Source organism: Gopherus evgoodei, chromosome 5 (genome assembly GCF_007399415.2).
Source record: "Gopherus evgoodei ecotype Sinaloan lineage chromosome 5, rGopEvg1_v1.p, whole genome shotgun sequence".
NCBI classification, from domain to species: Eukaryota; Metazoa; Chordata; order Testudines; family Testudinidae; genus Gopherus; species Gopherus evgoodei.
In genome coordinates this window covers 74,894,298-74,913,385 of record NC_044326.1, presented here as the reverse complement: position 1 = coordinate 74,913,385, position 19,088 = coordinate 74,894,298, and the positions used below count along the sequence as shown (strand labels likewise).

At 40.6% G+C, this 19,088-nt stretch overlaps 1 protein-coding gene across 3 annotated transcripts in view; it reads right to left on the bottom strand.

Annotated features, from left to right (window-relative positions):
- SPOCK3 (SPARC (osteonectin), cwcv and kazal like domains proteoglycan 3) overlaps positions 1-19,088 on the bottom strand; it is a 421,538-nt gene that overhangs the window by 34,426 nt on the left and 368,024 nt on the right. For 2 of the 3 annotated variants that reach the window (XM_030564832.1, XM_030564834.1), the window contains one exon: positions 5,071-5,190. In XM_030564832.1, coding sequence (XP_030420692.1) covers positions 5,071-5,190 — 120 coding nt within the window. The remainder of the gene's footprint in view (positions 1-5,070; positions 5,191-19,088) is intronic. The other variant, XM_030564833.1, reaches the window with a different exon arrangement.

Below are 19,088 nucleotides of genomic sequence, written 5' to 3'. Positions count from 1 at the left end.
GTTCCATATTGAACGGTGTATCTTTTATAGTTTTTTAAATCAAAATGCACTATGAAATCAAATGCCTTACAGAAGTCTAAGTCATCAGCACTATGACCACAATCACACTTATAATCTATTTTCCATAAATCCATGTTGACTGGCATTATTTATATTGTCTTCTTGAATTCTTTATTAATTGAGTCCCGTATCAGTCACACCATTATCTTGCTCAGGATCAATGTCAGACTAACAGATCTATAATTACCCAGGTCATCCCATTTGCCCCTTTTAAATATTGCCACATTAGCTTTCTTCCAGTCTTCTGGAACTTCCCCAGTGTTCCAAGACTTATTGAAAATCAACATTTATGGTCCAGCAAGCTCTTTAGCCAGCTTTCAAAACTCTTGGATGCCAGTTGTCCAGACCTGCTGATATAAAAAGGTCAATTTTTGTAGCTGCTGTTTAACATCTTCCTGAGATACTAGTGGAATAGAAAGAGTGTTGTCATATGATATGACTACATCATGTGTTTCCCCCCCAAATACAGAACAGAAATATGTATTGGATACTTCTGCCTTTTCTGCATTATTATTGGCAATTCTACCATTTCTATGTAGTCATGGATCAATTACATTGTTAGAATGTTTTTTGTTCCTAATATACTAAAGAAACCTCCTTCTTATTCTTCTTAACTTTACTGGACATAGATTTCTCTTGTGCTTCCCTTATCAATTTTTTATGTTTCCTAGCTTATAATTTATATTCATTACTATCATCTTCACCTCTAACTGCCTTCACTTCCCCTCTAAACCAAGTCTTTTTTTTTTTTTAAACTAGAACAGTCTCCTTCCTCAATTGTGGGATTGTGCTTTATAGGCATTGAATAAAGTGTTCTTAAACAATTCCAAATAATTATTTAGATTTTTCTGATTAAATTCTTCTTCCCAGCTGATTTAGCTCATAATTATTTTCAGCTTTCCTCTTTTAAGGGACCATGTATGCAACACTGGTCTGGACTTTGTTTGGTTTGTACATTATAAATGTACTCAAGGCACAATCACTTGTATCTAAATTACAATTAATTTTTGGTTCTGTGATCAGTTCCTCTTTATTTATCAATGTAAAGTATAATATATAATTCCTCTATCTTGGATGCAACACTCTTTAAATTAGGAAGCCTTAATTTGTAATATTTAGAAATTCCAAGGATGTTTTAGTACTGGTAGCTTGAGATCTTCAGCATATGTCACTCAAATTGAACACACATTTTTTCCTATACACTATAGACTGGTGAGTAAGGAACTGGCCATCCTATTCTCTAGTGTGATTTGGTGTTCTGTGGCAGACCAACTAATACCAGTGTTTTATCTGTCATGCATATATCCATAAACACTCAAAATCATTTTCTTCTGAATTATCAGTAACTTGGAAACAGGTAATGCCACTTTTGACATAGCTTGTCATTCTCCCCTCCCCTTTTGCCCAGTATAGGTTATAGCCATTTATTTTAACATTCCAGTTGAGTGAATCATCCTACCAGGTTTCAGCAATACCAGTTGGAGTGACTTTATGCTCATAAATGAGCAATTCGATTTCCTCTTGTTTGTTACTTGGACTCCAAGCACTAGCATATAGAATTTCTTCTCTTCACGCTCATTAGTTCCTTGATTATTTTGTTCTCAACATCTTAGTTTTGTGTTGAGTGTTCATATTTTCCCTCTTTTTACTCTCCCCTTTTGATACAAGGTTAACGCCCTCCTGACTATTCTAGCCAGCCTGTCCCCAGGAATTCCTTCTATTGAAGTGTAGGCCATCAAACTACATAGCCCCCTCTCTTCATACAATGTGGATCAATGTTCCACAAAGCCAAAAATCCACACCCCTTACCTAGCCAGTGGTTCGCTTCCAGAATCTTCTACCTTCTGTCTATCTTTACTTTTGGAATAGGAAGGATCACAGAGAAAATCAGCTGGATAAGTCATCTACTATCTGCAAGATATCCTGTGACTTAGCGTTCTTAGTGCTGATATGAATCATTACCAACAGATCCTTTTATGTTGAATTAAAAAGCCTATCCAATCTTAGAATGATGTCTTGTGTCTTGGCTGTGGGAAGAAAGCACACTTCGTCCATCTTTTCTTTGCAGAATATTATTTTGATACATTTGAGTGTTGAATCCTCAACAAGGAGCATCTGTCTTCCTTGAACAGTTGGTGAACTCTTTGTGGACAAAATTGATTTTCTTACAGATTAGGCCAAGCTGCCATCACATTGTGTCCCATATATATCTCCATTCCCTTGGGCCAGCTGGATCTTGAGACGTATCTCCCACTGTTTACACATTGAGGACCTGGTATCAACTGGAAACTTGTAGTTGTGTGGAATTCCTTCTGGTCCTTTTTTCTCTGGAGGCCCTAGCCTGCCTATAGTTGTCTAGCTCCAGCTGTGCAGAATGGCACTATGACCTTTTGCCTCTGGTGGTTATGAACTGCCAGTCCTCCTTTTTGACTTCCTCTCTTTCCAACTTCTTGGTGGCCAGCTCCTTTCTTCCTTGAACCTGAAGTACTGATGTTTCCTGAATCTAGCTATCTAGGTACTTCTCAGCTTCTCAGAAGTGTTTCTACCTGTCTCTCCAATCCAAGAATCTTCTCCTTCAGCACATCCATCAACTTGTACTTCATGGACAGGAAGTCACTTCAGGGAGGAAAGAAAACATGGCACATCCATTTCAGTTCACCACCACTATTCAACCTCTAGCCATCTTGAAATTGCATGTAGAGCTAAAGCTGAATGGAAAACCTCTCACATCCTCCTCTAAACTCCTGCCAAAATTCTCCTGTTAGCAGCTCTCAATTTCTACTACAAAGTGACATTTTATACCAATGATAGGCCCTAACTTGAGGAGCCTTTCATCCCTATTAGAGGTATTCTCATTACACAGATGTCTGTGTACTGTACACTGGCTTTGAAGGACTACAAATCCCATGGTGCAGTGATGTGCACCCTCTGAAGTTGGATTTAGTGGCCATGGATTCCATATCAGGGAAAGGAGCTGAAACTGAGAGCTATTGCTCCTTTTTGGGGTTTGGGTAAGCTGTGATGGAGCCCTCTGTTGAGTTGCTGGGGTTGAAGCCACATGATTAGGGTTAAGATTGGACTACAATTGACAAGTTGCTAGTTCTGGGCTGCAGCTCATGGCCTCCTCCTCCCCACTGAGGCACTGAGAGCGGAAGCCAGAAACTGTTGTTGCATAGCTAGTGTGAATTTGGATTACAGACAATTGAGGAAAAGAGTGACTAACTCCTGGGCTATGCTTCTGGGCTGAAAAGAGACTGCTAAGTCTTGGAATGGCTACATTAAGTCTAAGAAGAAGAGAAGGGGTACTTACTGTACGGTGAGAATCAGGGGTTACTATTCTCCAATAGATAGCAATTGTTAATATCAGCTAGTACCGTGCATTCTATGCTGGTTGCAATACAAAACAGTCTCATGTGGACTTTTCTGTTTTATATGGAGTGCTTTTGCTAGATGTATAGATAGCTGTCCTGAATTCCATCTTGCCCAGTGCACCAATGAAAGAGAGGGCCCAGGACTATAAACTTAAGGGAGAATGCACACTTAGGGTTGGAGTGGATCCATGTATAATACAAAAATCATTGGTTAGGTTTATGTTGCTGCTGAAAGCTGCAGCCATTAGCTGAACTACTGTAGAGACACCTACTGACTTGATACAATTGTAACAGTTTCATCTTATTCATCTGTTGCATTTTCCATTGTGTTGTTAGGATAGCTTAGATAAAATTGTGTTGGTTCTATTTTGAGTGTTGATTGTCTGAATAAGATCCATTATTTGTATGTTTTGTTCCTGGAGGCAACTGAGGTACAGCCACAGGTGTACATATGGACATATATTCATACAAGTAAGAGGACTATTACAGAGGTGTGACCAGAGGATTCCCACCTATTTTCCCATCTCAGCTGGGACCCCCAAGATCAACATTATCCTTAATGACATGAGGTGCCCTGGCAACAGGTACCTGTTCCCGAGTAAGCTGGGAGGGAAAAAGAGGTTACACAAGTCACCCTGCTTAGCTCAGCTCCTCCCTTCACCACCAGGCTGAACAAACAAAGGTAGATAAAACTCAACAGTTTAAAAATGCTTATAGTGAAGGGACCAAAGTAAACAGTAAGAAGTGGCCAAGCTCTATTCAACATATATACAGGAGAAACTCATACAGAGTTTGCTCTTTGTGTTAATGTAGGTTTAATGCTTACTAATACAGGTTTAATGCTTACAAAGTCTAATTTAACTCTGTGCCACAGTGGGACACCACTGTCAAGAGCTCTGCTGTAATTGCCATTTTAAACAAAGCCCTTAGAAAATTATGTAAGTTGAAATGTTGATGTTTTCTAAAGCAAGAATTCTATATAAATATTTAAAGAAGCTAAAACAAAAGTGCCTCCCTTACTATTTCCATTTCATTAGCACTCCTGACTCTTCCTCTTCTGAAGTGTATCCTTGAAAACTGCTTTCTTTTACATCCTTCTCTTTCATATGTTCTTCTATATCAGCATCCACCGTGACACCAACTAGAGGTGATGGGCTACATATAATTACAAGCTTGTACGCAACAGAGCTTTCCAATGATAGGGTAAGTTGCTAAATGGTTCTCTCAGCAGAGCAGTTACTTCCTCCCTTTTTCCCTCGTTATAGGTCAACTAATTATCATGATCTAGCAAAGCATTTCTGCAGTATTACTAACAGCAATCAAATCTTGGGCTAAATAATAGCTTTGTGAGTGACAGGTTTCATATAACTCTCTCATCAGCCACTGTTTTGAAAAAGAATAGTTCTTTTTAGAAACTTGAGGTGAACGTTGGATGTTGATACAAAAGCACAGTTCTACACGCTGAGAAGAAATAAGAAAATTAGCTTTTAAAGGTCATGGTTTACGGCTTCTATACAGGTTGCTGTATAAAGCTTAGTTTTAAGATTCACTAGAATAATAGAAGTCTCATTAATGGAAAAACAAAAATGTGGAAAAGTAGCAAAGAGAATATCAAATCTCAAAAGAAGAAATATCTTACTACTTCTTTCAGGCCTTTGTACAATTCGAGTCTTCTTGTTTTGGATTCCACTTTCATGAAGTGCCTTGAACCAGTCTCTCAGTCTGTTTGCAACCTCCCTGAATTCCAGGTCACTGCACACTGAAATAAAAAAGGTATAAAGTTCTTTAGTTAGGTTTCTTTTCACTCTATGATAAATGCAATCCTTCAAATTAAGCTAAAAATTGAAAAATGAAACAAATAAAACTGCAACACGTGGTCTACGGTTTCCTTTTCTCTACTCGTTTCTATGTTCAGTATTTAATTAGACATTCAAAATACGATTTTTTTAGTATACATTTTATAAAAATAAACTTCCAATATATCTTGCATGTATCCAGTTCTATTCATCCAGATGATACCTGAGTACTTTACGAACTATTATATATCCACACAGATCTACACAAAGGAATCACTCCTTTCACCATGAAAATATATCCATTTCTGGGGAAGAGCACGCAGCTATTTAACAGTATTCACTTTAGGGCAGGGAGTGAGGAAGAACATCAAATCTAACGAATGGTAGGTGAGTATGGAGGGAGGAAGGACAGCATAACATGGAAATAAACCCACTTACACTCTTGAGAAAAGTGTCGTGGGATCCTAATGACCACAAGTGACTAAGACCTTGGCTTTAGCATGATATCCCAAAGGCGACACCTTCAATGGCCCAACATTCTCTAAAACACCAAGCTAGAGCAGTTTCATTTATACTTATTCAATAGGAAGAAATAGCTACTAAATAACCAGTCACCAGGCTTATTTCCCTGGAGGTCTTCATCTAACCACAAACTAAGCATAAACTTATTTACCTTTAAGAGCTGATAAATTCACAATCCAGAGTGGTATAACTCCAGACCAAAGCAGAAATAATTTGTTAAAACATAAGCTCCTAGTTTTATTTGCATTTTGTATATTATGTTGCAATCCAAAAAGTTGGTGGTAGAGTCTAATACACATTTTATTTACATAAATGACAGGCTAGATATTTTACTTTTGATTTTAGAGTAAAACTGAAGCATGTCAGTATGTCAGCGAAGAAGACAATCTCTCCAGGGGCAAGTATCTGTATATTTGTTTATTCATTTTTGCTCATAACATAGCTCTTGAGACTTTAGTTTTTTTCATGACTGACTTTCATGTTGGATTTGTGCACATATTTGCATATATTATAAACAAACTGGAGCGTCTTATAAAATCATGTTTTGCTCCTCTCGTGTAACTTACAAAATCAAAATTCTTCATCTCAATAAGCAACAGGAAACAATTCTGATATTGGCGTATGGGTGGGTAAAGTAAGCTCAAAATGAGCCAGACCTTTCTAGTAGGGCTACTGAGCCAAGATTACACATAGATGAATTAATCACATAGGATATTTTAAATTAACATTTGCTTTGGCCAAACCCACAGCTGGTGACAGTTCAATACAAGTATTTAAACATGTATGTGGTAGACAATACAGATCCTTAATTTATGCTGCACTGCTTGGAAATATTGAAATGAGCTTCCTTTCCCCTACTGGCTGTATGGCAGGTGTGTGTCATTTGAAAAAGAAATTGGGGGGAAATGAATTTGAAACAAAGTGTTTTCATGTGGATGATGGTGCCTATTACTAGTTCTTGGGAAGGAAAGTGCTGATGTATCAAGGCTCTAACTCTGTTAAAGTTTGTTGGGTTTTAGATAATGTGGTCTCCCCTCATTCCTTTGGATAGCCCTGATGTTGCAATTTTTTTTACTAGTCTAGTACTTCCTTTCACTTGTTTTTAAACAAAATCTTATGTTAAAACTAGTGATAAAATCTTGGCATCAATAGCAAAGAGCAAATAGCAATTCCATGGTGCTGTCAATCTCCATAGATCCGCTGGGTACCCTTCATTCCAGAAAAGCAGCCCAGGTGCGTCTCTGTGTCTGATCAACTCCTACCCGCAAGATGTATAGTCTATATCCTATTGAGTATAGATGGGAAAAGAAGGCAGCATCTCCTTGATGTCCTTGGCTCCCAGCTCCGAAATGGAACTAAAATTGAGTACCCTGGGGTTGAGGAGTGCACGGCTGCTGACTGGAAGTGTGCAGAAGTGAGAGGAGAATAAATATTTTGGATATATAAAATATATAGATGGCTGTGAACTCATCAGACTGGTCCTGTCCCACCCTAGCCCCATCTTTTACCCATGTTATAATAGTTAATGCTAACAAATTTTGGAAGAGGTATTAAATTTTATGCATCAAGGATTTAACCAATTTCTCATTGTTAGAAATCAGAAAACCAATGTGGAGGGCAGATTATCCCACATTTGCCTACTGGGCAGTTCCTTACACCTTTCTCTGAAACATGTGGTATTGCCCATTTTGGGGGGGAGAATATGACAAATCCTGTTTCAATGTCTCAACACACACATGCATTTTGAGGAGCATTGGGGGGGGGGAGGTTAAGAACAGGAAAAATACGTCCTGAGATGATGTTAAATTAGGGCCATTCTTATAATATACATTACTGCACTTTTCCAAACTTTGTTGTTCCATACTGAAACTTTAAATGATTTGGACCCAAAATAGAGAAAGAGAATGAAAAGATGATCATTTTTGTTACTAATTTTAATTAGCTGGATTATTGTAAAATAGGAATAGATCATCATCTTCAAAAATCAAGGCGATGCAAAACTACCTGATTACAAACTGTCATTTGCCTATTTTATGCCCCAAAGCTATAGTACTGGAGTCAGCTCTCAAGCACTGCAGGTAATTACATTTACTATATTATCAATTTAAATGCACTGTATATGTTTGGTTCATGACATTTCTAATATGTCAAGTAAGAGCAGATGTCTTTTATATGTGAAATTTACGAGAAAGATACAGCAGAACTTCACTAATACTTTAGATGGAAAAAACTGTGGTCTCATTTCTCAGCAGAGAGAACTGTAACAAGATCTCATATTTCAATACTAAAATGTCAGCATTTTAAGAAAATATTGTAATCCGTACTTCAGCTATTACCATATAAGCATGTAATTTAAATAATAGAACTGGATGGAATATCAAAATCTTTCCCCCTGAGAAATTTCAGGCAAAATATTTTGATTTTCCAGGGGATATTTCAAAATTATTCAAAATGAACATTTTTGTTTCGTACTGACTTAAAGTGTCATTTCATTTTGTTTTTTTGGAAATAACAAAAAATGTTTTTTCCTGTTGCCATTTTCCAAGGCTCCTTCCTCCCCTATTTTCTCTCCCTTTTTAAACTTTCCCATTGGGAAAGTTCAATTTGCTCACTATTTCCCAAAAATATTTTGCAAGATTTTGCTATTCCTGACAATAAAGCAGTAGGAGAAAGCCAATTCACAAACTGTATGTGGCATTATAAAAGTGTGGCACATAGGTGTGATAGTAAAACACTTATCTGAACATTCAGGTGTTTTGAGCAATTCAGTAATACACAATTTAAAGAAAAGTATATAAAATCCAGATGAATTTTGATTACTGAGAAAAATGCCAATAATGTTTTGAGACAAACAATCCACCAGTCACAAATTAAAACAGGAATAAGGAATTTAGTGGAACTTGACATCTTGCATACTGGAAAATTGACAGAGTAGCAAACAATTATGTGGAAGTACATATTGGGAAACAGAATAGGGGAAGGAAAATAGTTGATTATAGTTGTAGAATACATATGTATGATTTTCCATGATTTAAAAGAACAGACTTGCTTGCAAGGAAAAACAGATTATATCTTGTTTTAAGAACATATAGTTTTTTCATACTTAAGAGTAATAAAGAAACATTTTTCTGTCTACGTCCTTATACAACACTGTGAGATCCGAATCTCTCTTTACAGATGGACACAGGCAGATTTAAATTTCATACCACAAATGAGGCTGGTAACCCAGAAGGTTACCAGAATAACCTGAAAGTGCTCTACATCCAGAAAACATCACCTGGGTCCAGCAGGAAGAATGGCAGATACATTCCCTCCATGCCAGACCAGATCCCGGATGCATCAGAGATCCGTAATGACTACTACTACATCAAGATACATGTTACAAATGACTGAACAAAAATTAAAGATTCTTTGAAACCAAATGGTCACTCAGTCACTAATCTAATCACTAGGGCTAGGACCCACCAGAAACTAAGTCAGTGTAGGAGCTGATTTGGCTGACTCTAGTTTGCTTTCTCACATATGCTTAAAGTTTCTGACAAAAGATGGCAAAGCTGAGCAGTTACCCTGAAGTACCAGGCTTGACAATGAATTAGGTGCAGTTGCAGTAACTATTTACCCAATCTGTCCTGCCAATTTATTTAGATAAACTTAGTTTCACTCTTTTTAAACCTATTTTTGCCAAAACAATGTATTTTTAAATATATATTCCTTGGGTTAGATCACGGTTGGTGTAAATCAGCATAGGTCAATAGAGTTACACCAATTTACAGCAGCTGAGGATCTAACTATGTGTGGGTACAATTCTTTGAACAAGAAACAAGATCACAAACAAACTGCAAAGACACTCTTTTGAATACTGAAGTCGGGTAAGCCAAAGTGCTCTTCAACCAAATAGTTTGTAAAGAAAGTGAGATAAAATCCATTATAAAAATAGTTAGAGAGGTTAATTTACTCACTCAGAGACTCACAGTCACATTGACAGAGGGTCCCAGAGCCCAGGCTTCAGCCTTAGCCCAGATGTCTACACTGCAGATTTATAGCCACACAACCTGAGCATGCAAGCCCAAGTCAGATGACATGGTTCAGACGTGGGTGTTGAGTTGCAGTGTACACATACCCTGAGTCTAAGGGTATGTCTATACTATGAAATTAGGTCGATTTTATAGAGGTCAATTTTTAGAAATCCATTTTATACAGTCGATTCTGTATGTCCCCATGAAGTGCCTTAAGTCAGCAGCATGCATCCTCACTACTGTGGCCAGCATCGACTCACACAGCAGTGCACTTTAGGTAGCTATCCCACCGTTCCCGCAGTCTCCACTGCCCTTTGGAATTCTGAGTAAAGCTCCCAGTGCCTGATGGGGCAAAAACATTGTTGCGAGTGGTTTTGGGTACATGTTGTCAGTCACCCCTCCCTCAGTGAAAGCAACAGCAGACACTTTGTCATAACATTTCTTCCCAGATCTGGACCTTAGCGTTCAAAATATGGGTGTTAGCATGAAAACCTCCAAGCTTAGTTACCAGCTTGGACCTGGTATTGCTGCCACCAGCTAGGAATTATACAGTGCCTAGCTCACTGTGGTCTCCCCAAAACCTTCTCTGGGGGACCCCAGACTCAGATGCCTTGAGTCTTACAACAAAGGGAAATAACCCCCTCCCCTTGTTTCCTTGTTACTTCCTCCCAGGCTCCCCTCCCTGGACGACCCTAGGAGATTCCCTGCTTCCAGTCCTGGAAACACAAGTACCGAGAGATCTAATCTCTCTTCCCCCTCACCCAGAGGGTATGCAAAGTCAGGCTTAGTAAATCTAACACAAAGAGATTTTCCCCCTGACTTCTTCCTCCCACCAATTCCCTGGTGAGCTGCAGACTCAATTCTCTGGAGTCCCCACTAAAGAAAAACTCCAACAGGTCTTAAAAAGAAAACTTTATATAAAAAGAATGAAAAAGGACATAAAAGGGTCTCTGTATCAAGGTGACAATATACAGGGTCAATTGCTTAAAAGAAAATGAATAAACAGCCTTATCCAAAAAGAATACACTCCAGCAACTACACACATGTAAATACAAAAGAAAACAATATAAACCTATTGTCTTACTATCCTTGTACTTACAACTTGGAAACAGAAGATTATAAAGCCTGGAGATTCCTCTGGTCACTCTCAGAGCCGAGAAAAGAACAGACCTAGAACAAAGAACTCACACCCAAAACTTCCCTCCACCCAGATTTGAAAAAGTCTTGTTTCCTGATTGGTCCTCTAGTCAGGTGTTTGGTTCCCTGTGTTAACCCTTTACAGGTAAAAGAACATTAACCCTTGGCTATCTGTTTATGACACACTCGTTTTGCGCTTTTTTCCCCTGGGTTACCCGTGCAGACGCCGTAGCATGGCAAGCATGAAGCCCGCTCAGCTCACCATCACCGTTGCTGTTTGAGCATTGTAAACACCTCACACAATATCCTGGAATATATGCAGAACCAGGCTAAGAGATGCCAGCACGAGGAGGATTTTGATGAGGACATGGACACATAGACGTTCCTGAAAGCACTGGCTGTGGCAATTGGGATATTATGGTGGCAGTGGGGCTGGTTGATACAGTGGAACACCGACTCTGGGCCAGGCAAACAAGCACAGATTGGTGGGACTGCATGATTCAAGCACAGATTGGTGGGACTGCATGATTCACAGTGGCTGTGAAACTTTTGCATGCATAAGGCTACTTTCCTGGAACTCTGTGAGTTGCTTTCCCCCACCCTGAAGCACAGAAATACCAAGATGAGAGCTGTCCTGACAGTTGAGAAGCAAGTGGTGATAACACTTTGGAAGCTTGCAAAGCCAGACAGCTATTGGGAATCAATTTGGAGTGGGCAAATCTACTGTGGGGGCTGCTGTGATCCAAGTAGCCAACACAATCACTGAGGTGCTGTTATCAAAGGTAGTGACTCTGGAAAATGTGCAGGTCATACTGGATGGCTTTGCTACAATGATGTTCCCTAACTGTGGTGGGGCAATAGACGGAATGCATATCCCCATCTTGGCACTGGACTACTTTGCAGGTGAACCGCAAGGGGTACTTCTTAATGGTGCTGGCAAGCACTAGTGGATCACAAGGAACAGTTCACTGACATCAACATGGGATGGCCAGGAAAGGTGCATGATGCTCACATATTTAGGAACTCTGGTCTGTTCGAGCAGCTGGAAGAAGGGACTAACTTCCCAGACCAGAAAATTACCGTTGGGGATGCTAAAATGCCAATAGTTATCCTTGGGGACCCAGCCTATCACTTGTTCCATGGCTCATGAAGCCTTACACAGGCAGCTTGGATAGTAGTAAGGAGCAGTTCAACTATAGGCTGAGCAACTGCAGAATGGTGGTAGAATGTGCCTTTGGACATTTAAAAGCTCGCTGGCGCTGTTTGCTGACTAGGTCAGACCTCAGCGCAACCAAGCTATTGCTGCTTGCTGTGTGCTCCATAATATCTGTGAGGGTAAGGTGGAGACGTTTATGGCAGGATCGGAGGTTGAGGCAAATTGCCTGACATCTGATTTTGAGCAGCCAGACACTGGGGTAATTAGAAGAGCACAGCAAGGTGCGCTGAACATGAGAGTGGCTTTGAAAACCAGTTTCATGACTGGCCAGGCTTCGGTGTGACAGTTGTGTGTTTCTCCTTGATGCAAACCTGCCCCCTTTGTTGATTTTAATTCCCTGTAAGCCAACCACCCTCCTCCCTTCAAAACAAAGTAACTATTGTTTTGAAACCATGCATTCTTTCTTTATTAATTAAAAAAAATGAGATAAATGACAAGGTAGCCCGGGTGGGATGGAGGAGGAAGGAAGGACAAGGCCACATTGTTTATTGTACCCAAACTAAAAATTAAATTGTTTGAACTACAGCCATCTGTTGCTTGGGCCATCCTCTGGAGTGGAATGGCTGGGTGCTTGGAGCCTCCCTCTCCCCCCCACTCCTGCACGTTCTTGGGCATCTGGGTGAGGCAGATATGGAACTTGGGGAGGCGGGCATGAGAGTATACAGTGAATTCAGCGGGGGTCTGAGCTCTTGTTGGCTTCTCTGCAGCTCCAACAGATGCTTCACCCTGTCCGTTTGCTCTCCCGTTAGCCTCAGCATCGCATCCTGCCTCCACTCTTCGCACTCACTTAATTCTTTCCTGGCCTCTGCCACTGAATGCCTCTATGCATTAAGCTGTGCCCTATCACTGTGGGAGGACTACATGAGCTTGAAAAGCAGGTCATAGCGAGTGCATTTTTTTCACCTTCTAATCTGCGATAACCTCAGGGACGGAGATGATAGGGGGAGCATAAAAACATTTGCACCTCGGGGGAGATAAAAAGGGAGAGAAAAATTTAAAATGATACATTTCTGAGAACAAAAGGAAGACACATCACACACAGCTGGGCAACAGAATTCAGTTTCCAGGCAGCCATGGTAAGCCTTTTGGTACGCGGGGTTGGCTTCTTACATATGGGAATGTTTTCAAACTGCAGCACCCTCCTTTCCCAAAGCAAGCAATGGGTTGTGTTTCACATTTAAAAGGAGGGGCTGCAGTTTTTGGGTAGATGTGCAGAACACTCCCACCCCCACCCCACTGCATGGCTATTCTCTGGGATGATCCCTTCTCCCCTCCCCCCGCCACGTGGCTATTCTCCGGGATGATCTCTTTTAGCCAAGCACAAACAGCCCAGCCTGAATGGAGTCCTTTTACTGCTCCCTTACAAAAATTCCTCTATTTCAACCAGGTGACTATGAATGATATCGCTCTACTGAGGCTAACACAGAAAGATATAGAACGAATGTCGCTTGAATGCAACCAAAACCCAGGACCATTCACTGCCATGGTTTGTGCTGCAGTGATTTCAGAATACTTGCTACTGGCTTGACATGGTAAAGCATCCTACCATGGATGACAAAATAAGGCAGCTCTCCCCAGAAACCTTCTGCAAAGACTTTCAGAGTACCTCCAGGAGAGCTTCATGGAGATGTCCCTAGAGGATTCCCACTCCATCCCCAGACATGTGAACAGACTTTTCCAGTAGCTGTACTGGCCGCGAATACATCCCAATTCTTCAGGGCAAATCAAACATTAAACACTACTGCTTTTAAACCCTGTACTGTAGTTACAAATGTGCACTCACCAGGAGGTGCCTTCTCTGGCTTCAGGGTCAGGGATCCTGCCTTGGGAGGGTATTGGCTCCAGGGTGATGTAAAGGTCCTGGCGCTGGAGAGAACGGATTCACCGCTTGCCAGCTGCTCATTCTCCTCCTCCTTCTCCTCATCCACAAAATCTTCCTCCCCACTGAGTGAGACTCCCCCCTTGCAGGTGTCCACGGACAGTAGTGGGATAGTGGTAGGGTACCCCCTAGAATGCCATGCAGCTGATCATAGGAGCGGCATGTATGGGGCTCTGACCCACAGTGACCGTTTGCCTCCTTTGTCTTTTGGTAGGCTTGCCTGAGCTCCTTAACTTTCATGCGGCACTGCTGTGCGTCCCTGTTGTAGCCTCTGTCCAACATGTCCTGTGAGATTTTGGCAAAAATATTTGCATTTCTTCTTTTTGATCGGAGTTTGTCCTGCACAGATGCTTCTCCTCACACAGCAATCAGATCCAGTGTCTCCCTTTCGGTTCATGCTGGAGCTCATTTGCGATTCTGGGGGGATCGCATGGTCACCTGTGCTGCTGAGTTCGTCACGCTGACCAAACAGGAAATGAAATTCAAAAGTTCCCGGGGCTTTTCCTGTGTACCTGGCTAGTGCCTCGCAGTTCAAAGTGCTGTCCAGAGCCGTCACAATGGAGCACTCTGGGATAGTTCCCGGAGCACAATACCATCGATTTGCAGCCGCACTACCCCAAATTTGACCCAGTAAGGTCAATTTTAGCGCTTACTCCCCTCATCGGGGAGGAGTACAGAAGCCGATTTTAAGAGCCCTTTAGGTCTATGGAACGGCGTTGGTTGTGTGGACGCAGTCATTTTTAAATCAACCTAATGCAGCTAAATTCGACCTAACCCGGTAGTGTAGACCAGTCCTAAGTTAGTATATGGAAATCTATGTAAATTTAAAGGGATCTGATTTTAGCCTTGTGAATCTAAATAAATAAATATAAAAATTGAAGGAATCAAAGTAACTATGGAGAATCTAATTGGAAGCAATAAACTTTTTTCTAGTCTCTTCAGTGTGTAAGTAAAATAAACTTAGACACCTTGTAGTCTTTTAGACTAACCTGTGAATCTGGCCTACAAATCCTAGGTTTTTACTTCCCTTGAGGATTGATCTGAGTGCTCTTGAATCTCCAAGAGTAGGTTATTCACAAGTGAAAGAACTCTTCATTCTACAGGGGATTTGTTGTGTGACCAGTTCTTTTATATGGTATTGTAATGGTGTCCAAGGTGCTGTAGGAAAGCTGGTCAAATTCATTTTAAAATTATTTGCAAACTATGTTTTTGGAGTAAACTTAAAAAAACAGAAATCAAATGAAATATCAGACTTTTGTAGCATAAAAGAAATAGATGAGGTACAGTAGCACAATTGAAAAAGTTCAGTATTACTGACTCAACAAACATAATAATGACTAATTCTGCACCAGAAGAGATGTAATAGCTAAGTTGCTGTGAGAAGCACACACGAACAGGAGCTGATAAAGCTAACAAAGTCCACACTGATATTTTGTATTAAAAATGATTTATAAACCCCCCAAACACACTGATAAATATACTGAAAGTTTGCCTAATTTCACTTTACAGTGATTCCTATAAGAACTTCTATATCCTCTATTCAATACTATTTTGTAATTCAATGCAGGAAATGATATCCCAGCATATCACAGAATACCACCATAAACTGCTTCTTCTCACTCATCTCTCTAGTAAAGGAAGACTATAATGATGCAAAGGTAGAGTGTGCAATCTTACTACCTTTCTGAGTATGCATTTTGACACTGACTTCAAATCATTGGTCACATACTATTTCTTAAATACAATATAACAGTACCAAGCACTTTGCCTCACAACCTTATACAGACTTCATCTTCTGCTGTACTGCAGTACCTGTGTATGCCAGAAAAAACAGGGACCACGACCTTGGAGTAGGAGAATGGCACCAATAGTAGTGACTGCTCCACGAGTGATCTCGATGGGCGGACCCATGAAGGCAAGGAGCTGGCGATCGACACCTGGAGCTACGGTGCCTTGGTAGAGACATTGAGCAGGATTCCGAATGGGAACAGCATCGACGGTCATAACGCAAGGAACTGTGGTACTGCCTTTGAGACGAGGACCGTTGGCAGTCCACCACGGTCCCGTCTGTGTTTGCTCTGTGAAGACGAGCGGTGCCTGGATCCTGATCAGATGGCACCTATCCAGACAGTCTGGCTGGTGTTGAGGGCGATCCACATGGACTAAGCCCTGAATAGTCACTGGGCAGTGAGTGGTGTCGGGAATATTATCTCGACTGAGACCGGTACTAGGCTGGTGGTGACTGTGATGATCCCAGTGGTGGCTTGCCTCTGGAGAATGGGGCCAACATCAGCGGCGCTCCTGGCACCAGCATGGACATGACGTCCTTAGCCACCTGCAGGGCTTCAGGCGTAGATGGCATCCAGACATACGGAGAGGACTGCTCTGAAGGGGCCGGGCTACTCTGCTCTGCATGAGTTGGAGGCCTAAGGCTCGATGGGGACCAAGGACTACCTAACATGGGTCTAGTCTCTGTCCCAGACTTCCCTCGGTGCCGTTGCAAAGAGGGAGTCTTTCCAGTCCTCTTGGCCTGCCCCGTGGAAGGGGAGCAGTGCTGACTAGTCAAAGGTACCAGAGGGTCTCCACGCACCGACGCCACGGTGCCAGGTAACAAATCGGAGCGGCGTGCTGGGGTCAGGACCAGCACCGACTCCATCAGGATGGCCCAGCATCCCTTGGCATAGAACGCTTACAGGAGCCACACAACTTAAACCCCAGAGCATGGGGCATGCCCCGGCCTGGGATCACTTACTAACTAAACTTCACTGAAAACTAAACCGATTACAGGTACTACTGAATGAACAGTTCTGGGGACAGGTTGCAGCAAGGCTGGAGCTGAGCAGTTCCGACACACCTTCACTGGTGGGAAGAAGGAACTGAGGGTGGGGGGAGCGGGCAGCTCCTCTTATACTATGCCAGGCAGGCACCACTCCAGTGGTCGTGGGGGGTACTCCCCCCCCCATGGATACTGCTAGAGGAAAAACTTCCAACACTGGTGCACGTGGCAAGCACACACACCTACTGTAGAATACAAAAGAGCAATCACTCAAAGAAAAAAAAATTACAAAAACTATTTTTAAAATAGGATAAGTATTTTTTCAATTTCCCTTATTCAAACACAGGTGAACAATTTTTGCTTAAACTTTTGAAAAATACCCACATTTAGTCAGAGCTTAAGTCTATAACCCAAAAAATGAGTTTGAGAAAGTCGTAAGTGACCAAAATGAAAACAACTAGTTAATCTTAACTATAGACGTTACCATCACTCCCACTAAAACTATTTCTGCAAAATTAGACTGCAGAAGAAACTCCTAACTGAAACTCCTTAAAGTAAAACCTCTTACAATCACAAAAATACCTCCTGACCCACTGGAAGTTTCTAAATATTTTGAATTTGTTTTCTTGGTGTTGGTTTTTCTGTGTCTTTCTCAATCACATCATCTGATAGTTCTGCCCGTGTGCCAGACTGTTAGCAGATGTCATAAGCATGCATTCTCTCAGAGAGAACAAATGTTTGCTAAGCAATGGATAAAGCTGTATATTGTGGTTGGGCCAGTTTAACGTTTTTGAAATGTGTGCTATAGATATATGCTTGACCAAGGGTATGCAATATGCTGAGTAATCTTACTAACATGTCTCTGTATTCTGGAATATGTTTAGGTACTTCTTCCCTTACAAATGAAACATGCTAGTGAAATTATATCATCAGTCTGCATTGATTTAAAAAGTCTAGATGAGGTAATTCAGATCTATTCAAGTTATTATTTCACCAGATAGAGTGGCAGATGAATCTTTAATGGCAAAAGACAGACAGTAAAGGTCGTAGAAGGTTAGACAGTAATCAAAAAATGCATATTATATCAGATGAATCCATTCAGGAACCTGCCAAGAAGTGCTTCTGCTCTTGTCTAATACCAAATGCAAGGCATTTCTGCTATTACAATCAATTCTAGTAGCCATTAAGAGAATTAGCGTGGGGTGAAATAAAGTCATCAGCTCAAAGGTTACTTTATTCTCCTATCATTTGAAGTAATAAAAACTGACTGGTTTTACAAAACCAACATATATAGCTATGGAACAAATGAAGGAATTTGAAACTCATAAGTACATGTTCTAGAAATATCTTTATAATAAATATTATATAAATGTTAAGAGAAACCAACTGTTCAATTTGTTTTCATATACAGAAAATGGTAGAATTTGTGCTGACATTTGAATATAATTTACTGATTGGAAGCAGAGTATCAGAACATGCTAATCAGTGTATATTCCTCCGCCGCTTTTTCAAATCTGGAGCTAATGCTAATTGAGAGAGAAGTAAAAATAGTGATACTGAAAATTATAAAGAGAAATAGAACATATATTTCTGAAACAGTGTGATGGATTAAGTTTCCCTGCATATTTGAAACAAACAGTCTCTTCTTCTGGAGTAATATGAAGGACATTGTTTTTATAATATATGCTATGTGAACAAAATATAAATTTACTATACTGACGTACATGAACTTTGAAAATATAATAGTTTAATATAGTAATTTTTATGAATGAAGTCTTCCAACTCCAAAAAATCCAAGGGAAGTGAATACCATAAGTAGCCTAAATGGGTAGGAAAATAAGGTTTGAATTTTTGTACTGTGTACTAGCTCACAAAGCTGAATCTGTTCTTCAAGGGAAAGGACAACCTAGCTCAGGAGGCAGAGGTCGGGTCTCTGCTGTTTTCAAAAATTACTACTGGACACTTAACTTCCATCAGGACATCCAAAGAGAAGAGCACAAGAGGCTTCAGTTTAGTCTCTACTTCAAAGGCCAGAACCTCTGACAGTTGTGAGGAAAACCAGAAGAGACAAACCTCAAAAAACTATTAAAGTCCATTTTAATTAGATATGTAAAATGACAATTTCCCTACATACAGAACAGAAGACAGCAGAAGATTGGCAATATAAATAACAATATATAAGCACTGTACCCTTAAATTGGGAAGTACCTGTCCATAGAGCATTATCCTAAAATTCAGTACTGTAATGCAAGAAATATATGGAGTCATGTGACTCGCTCTATCACTATATGACAAACTATTCTCCTTAAAGGGTA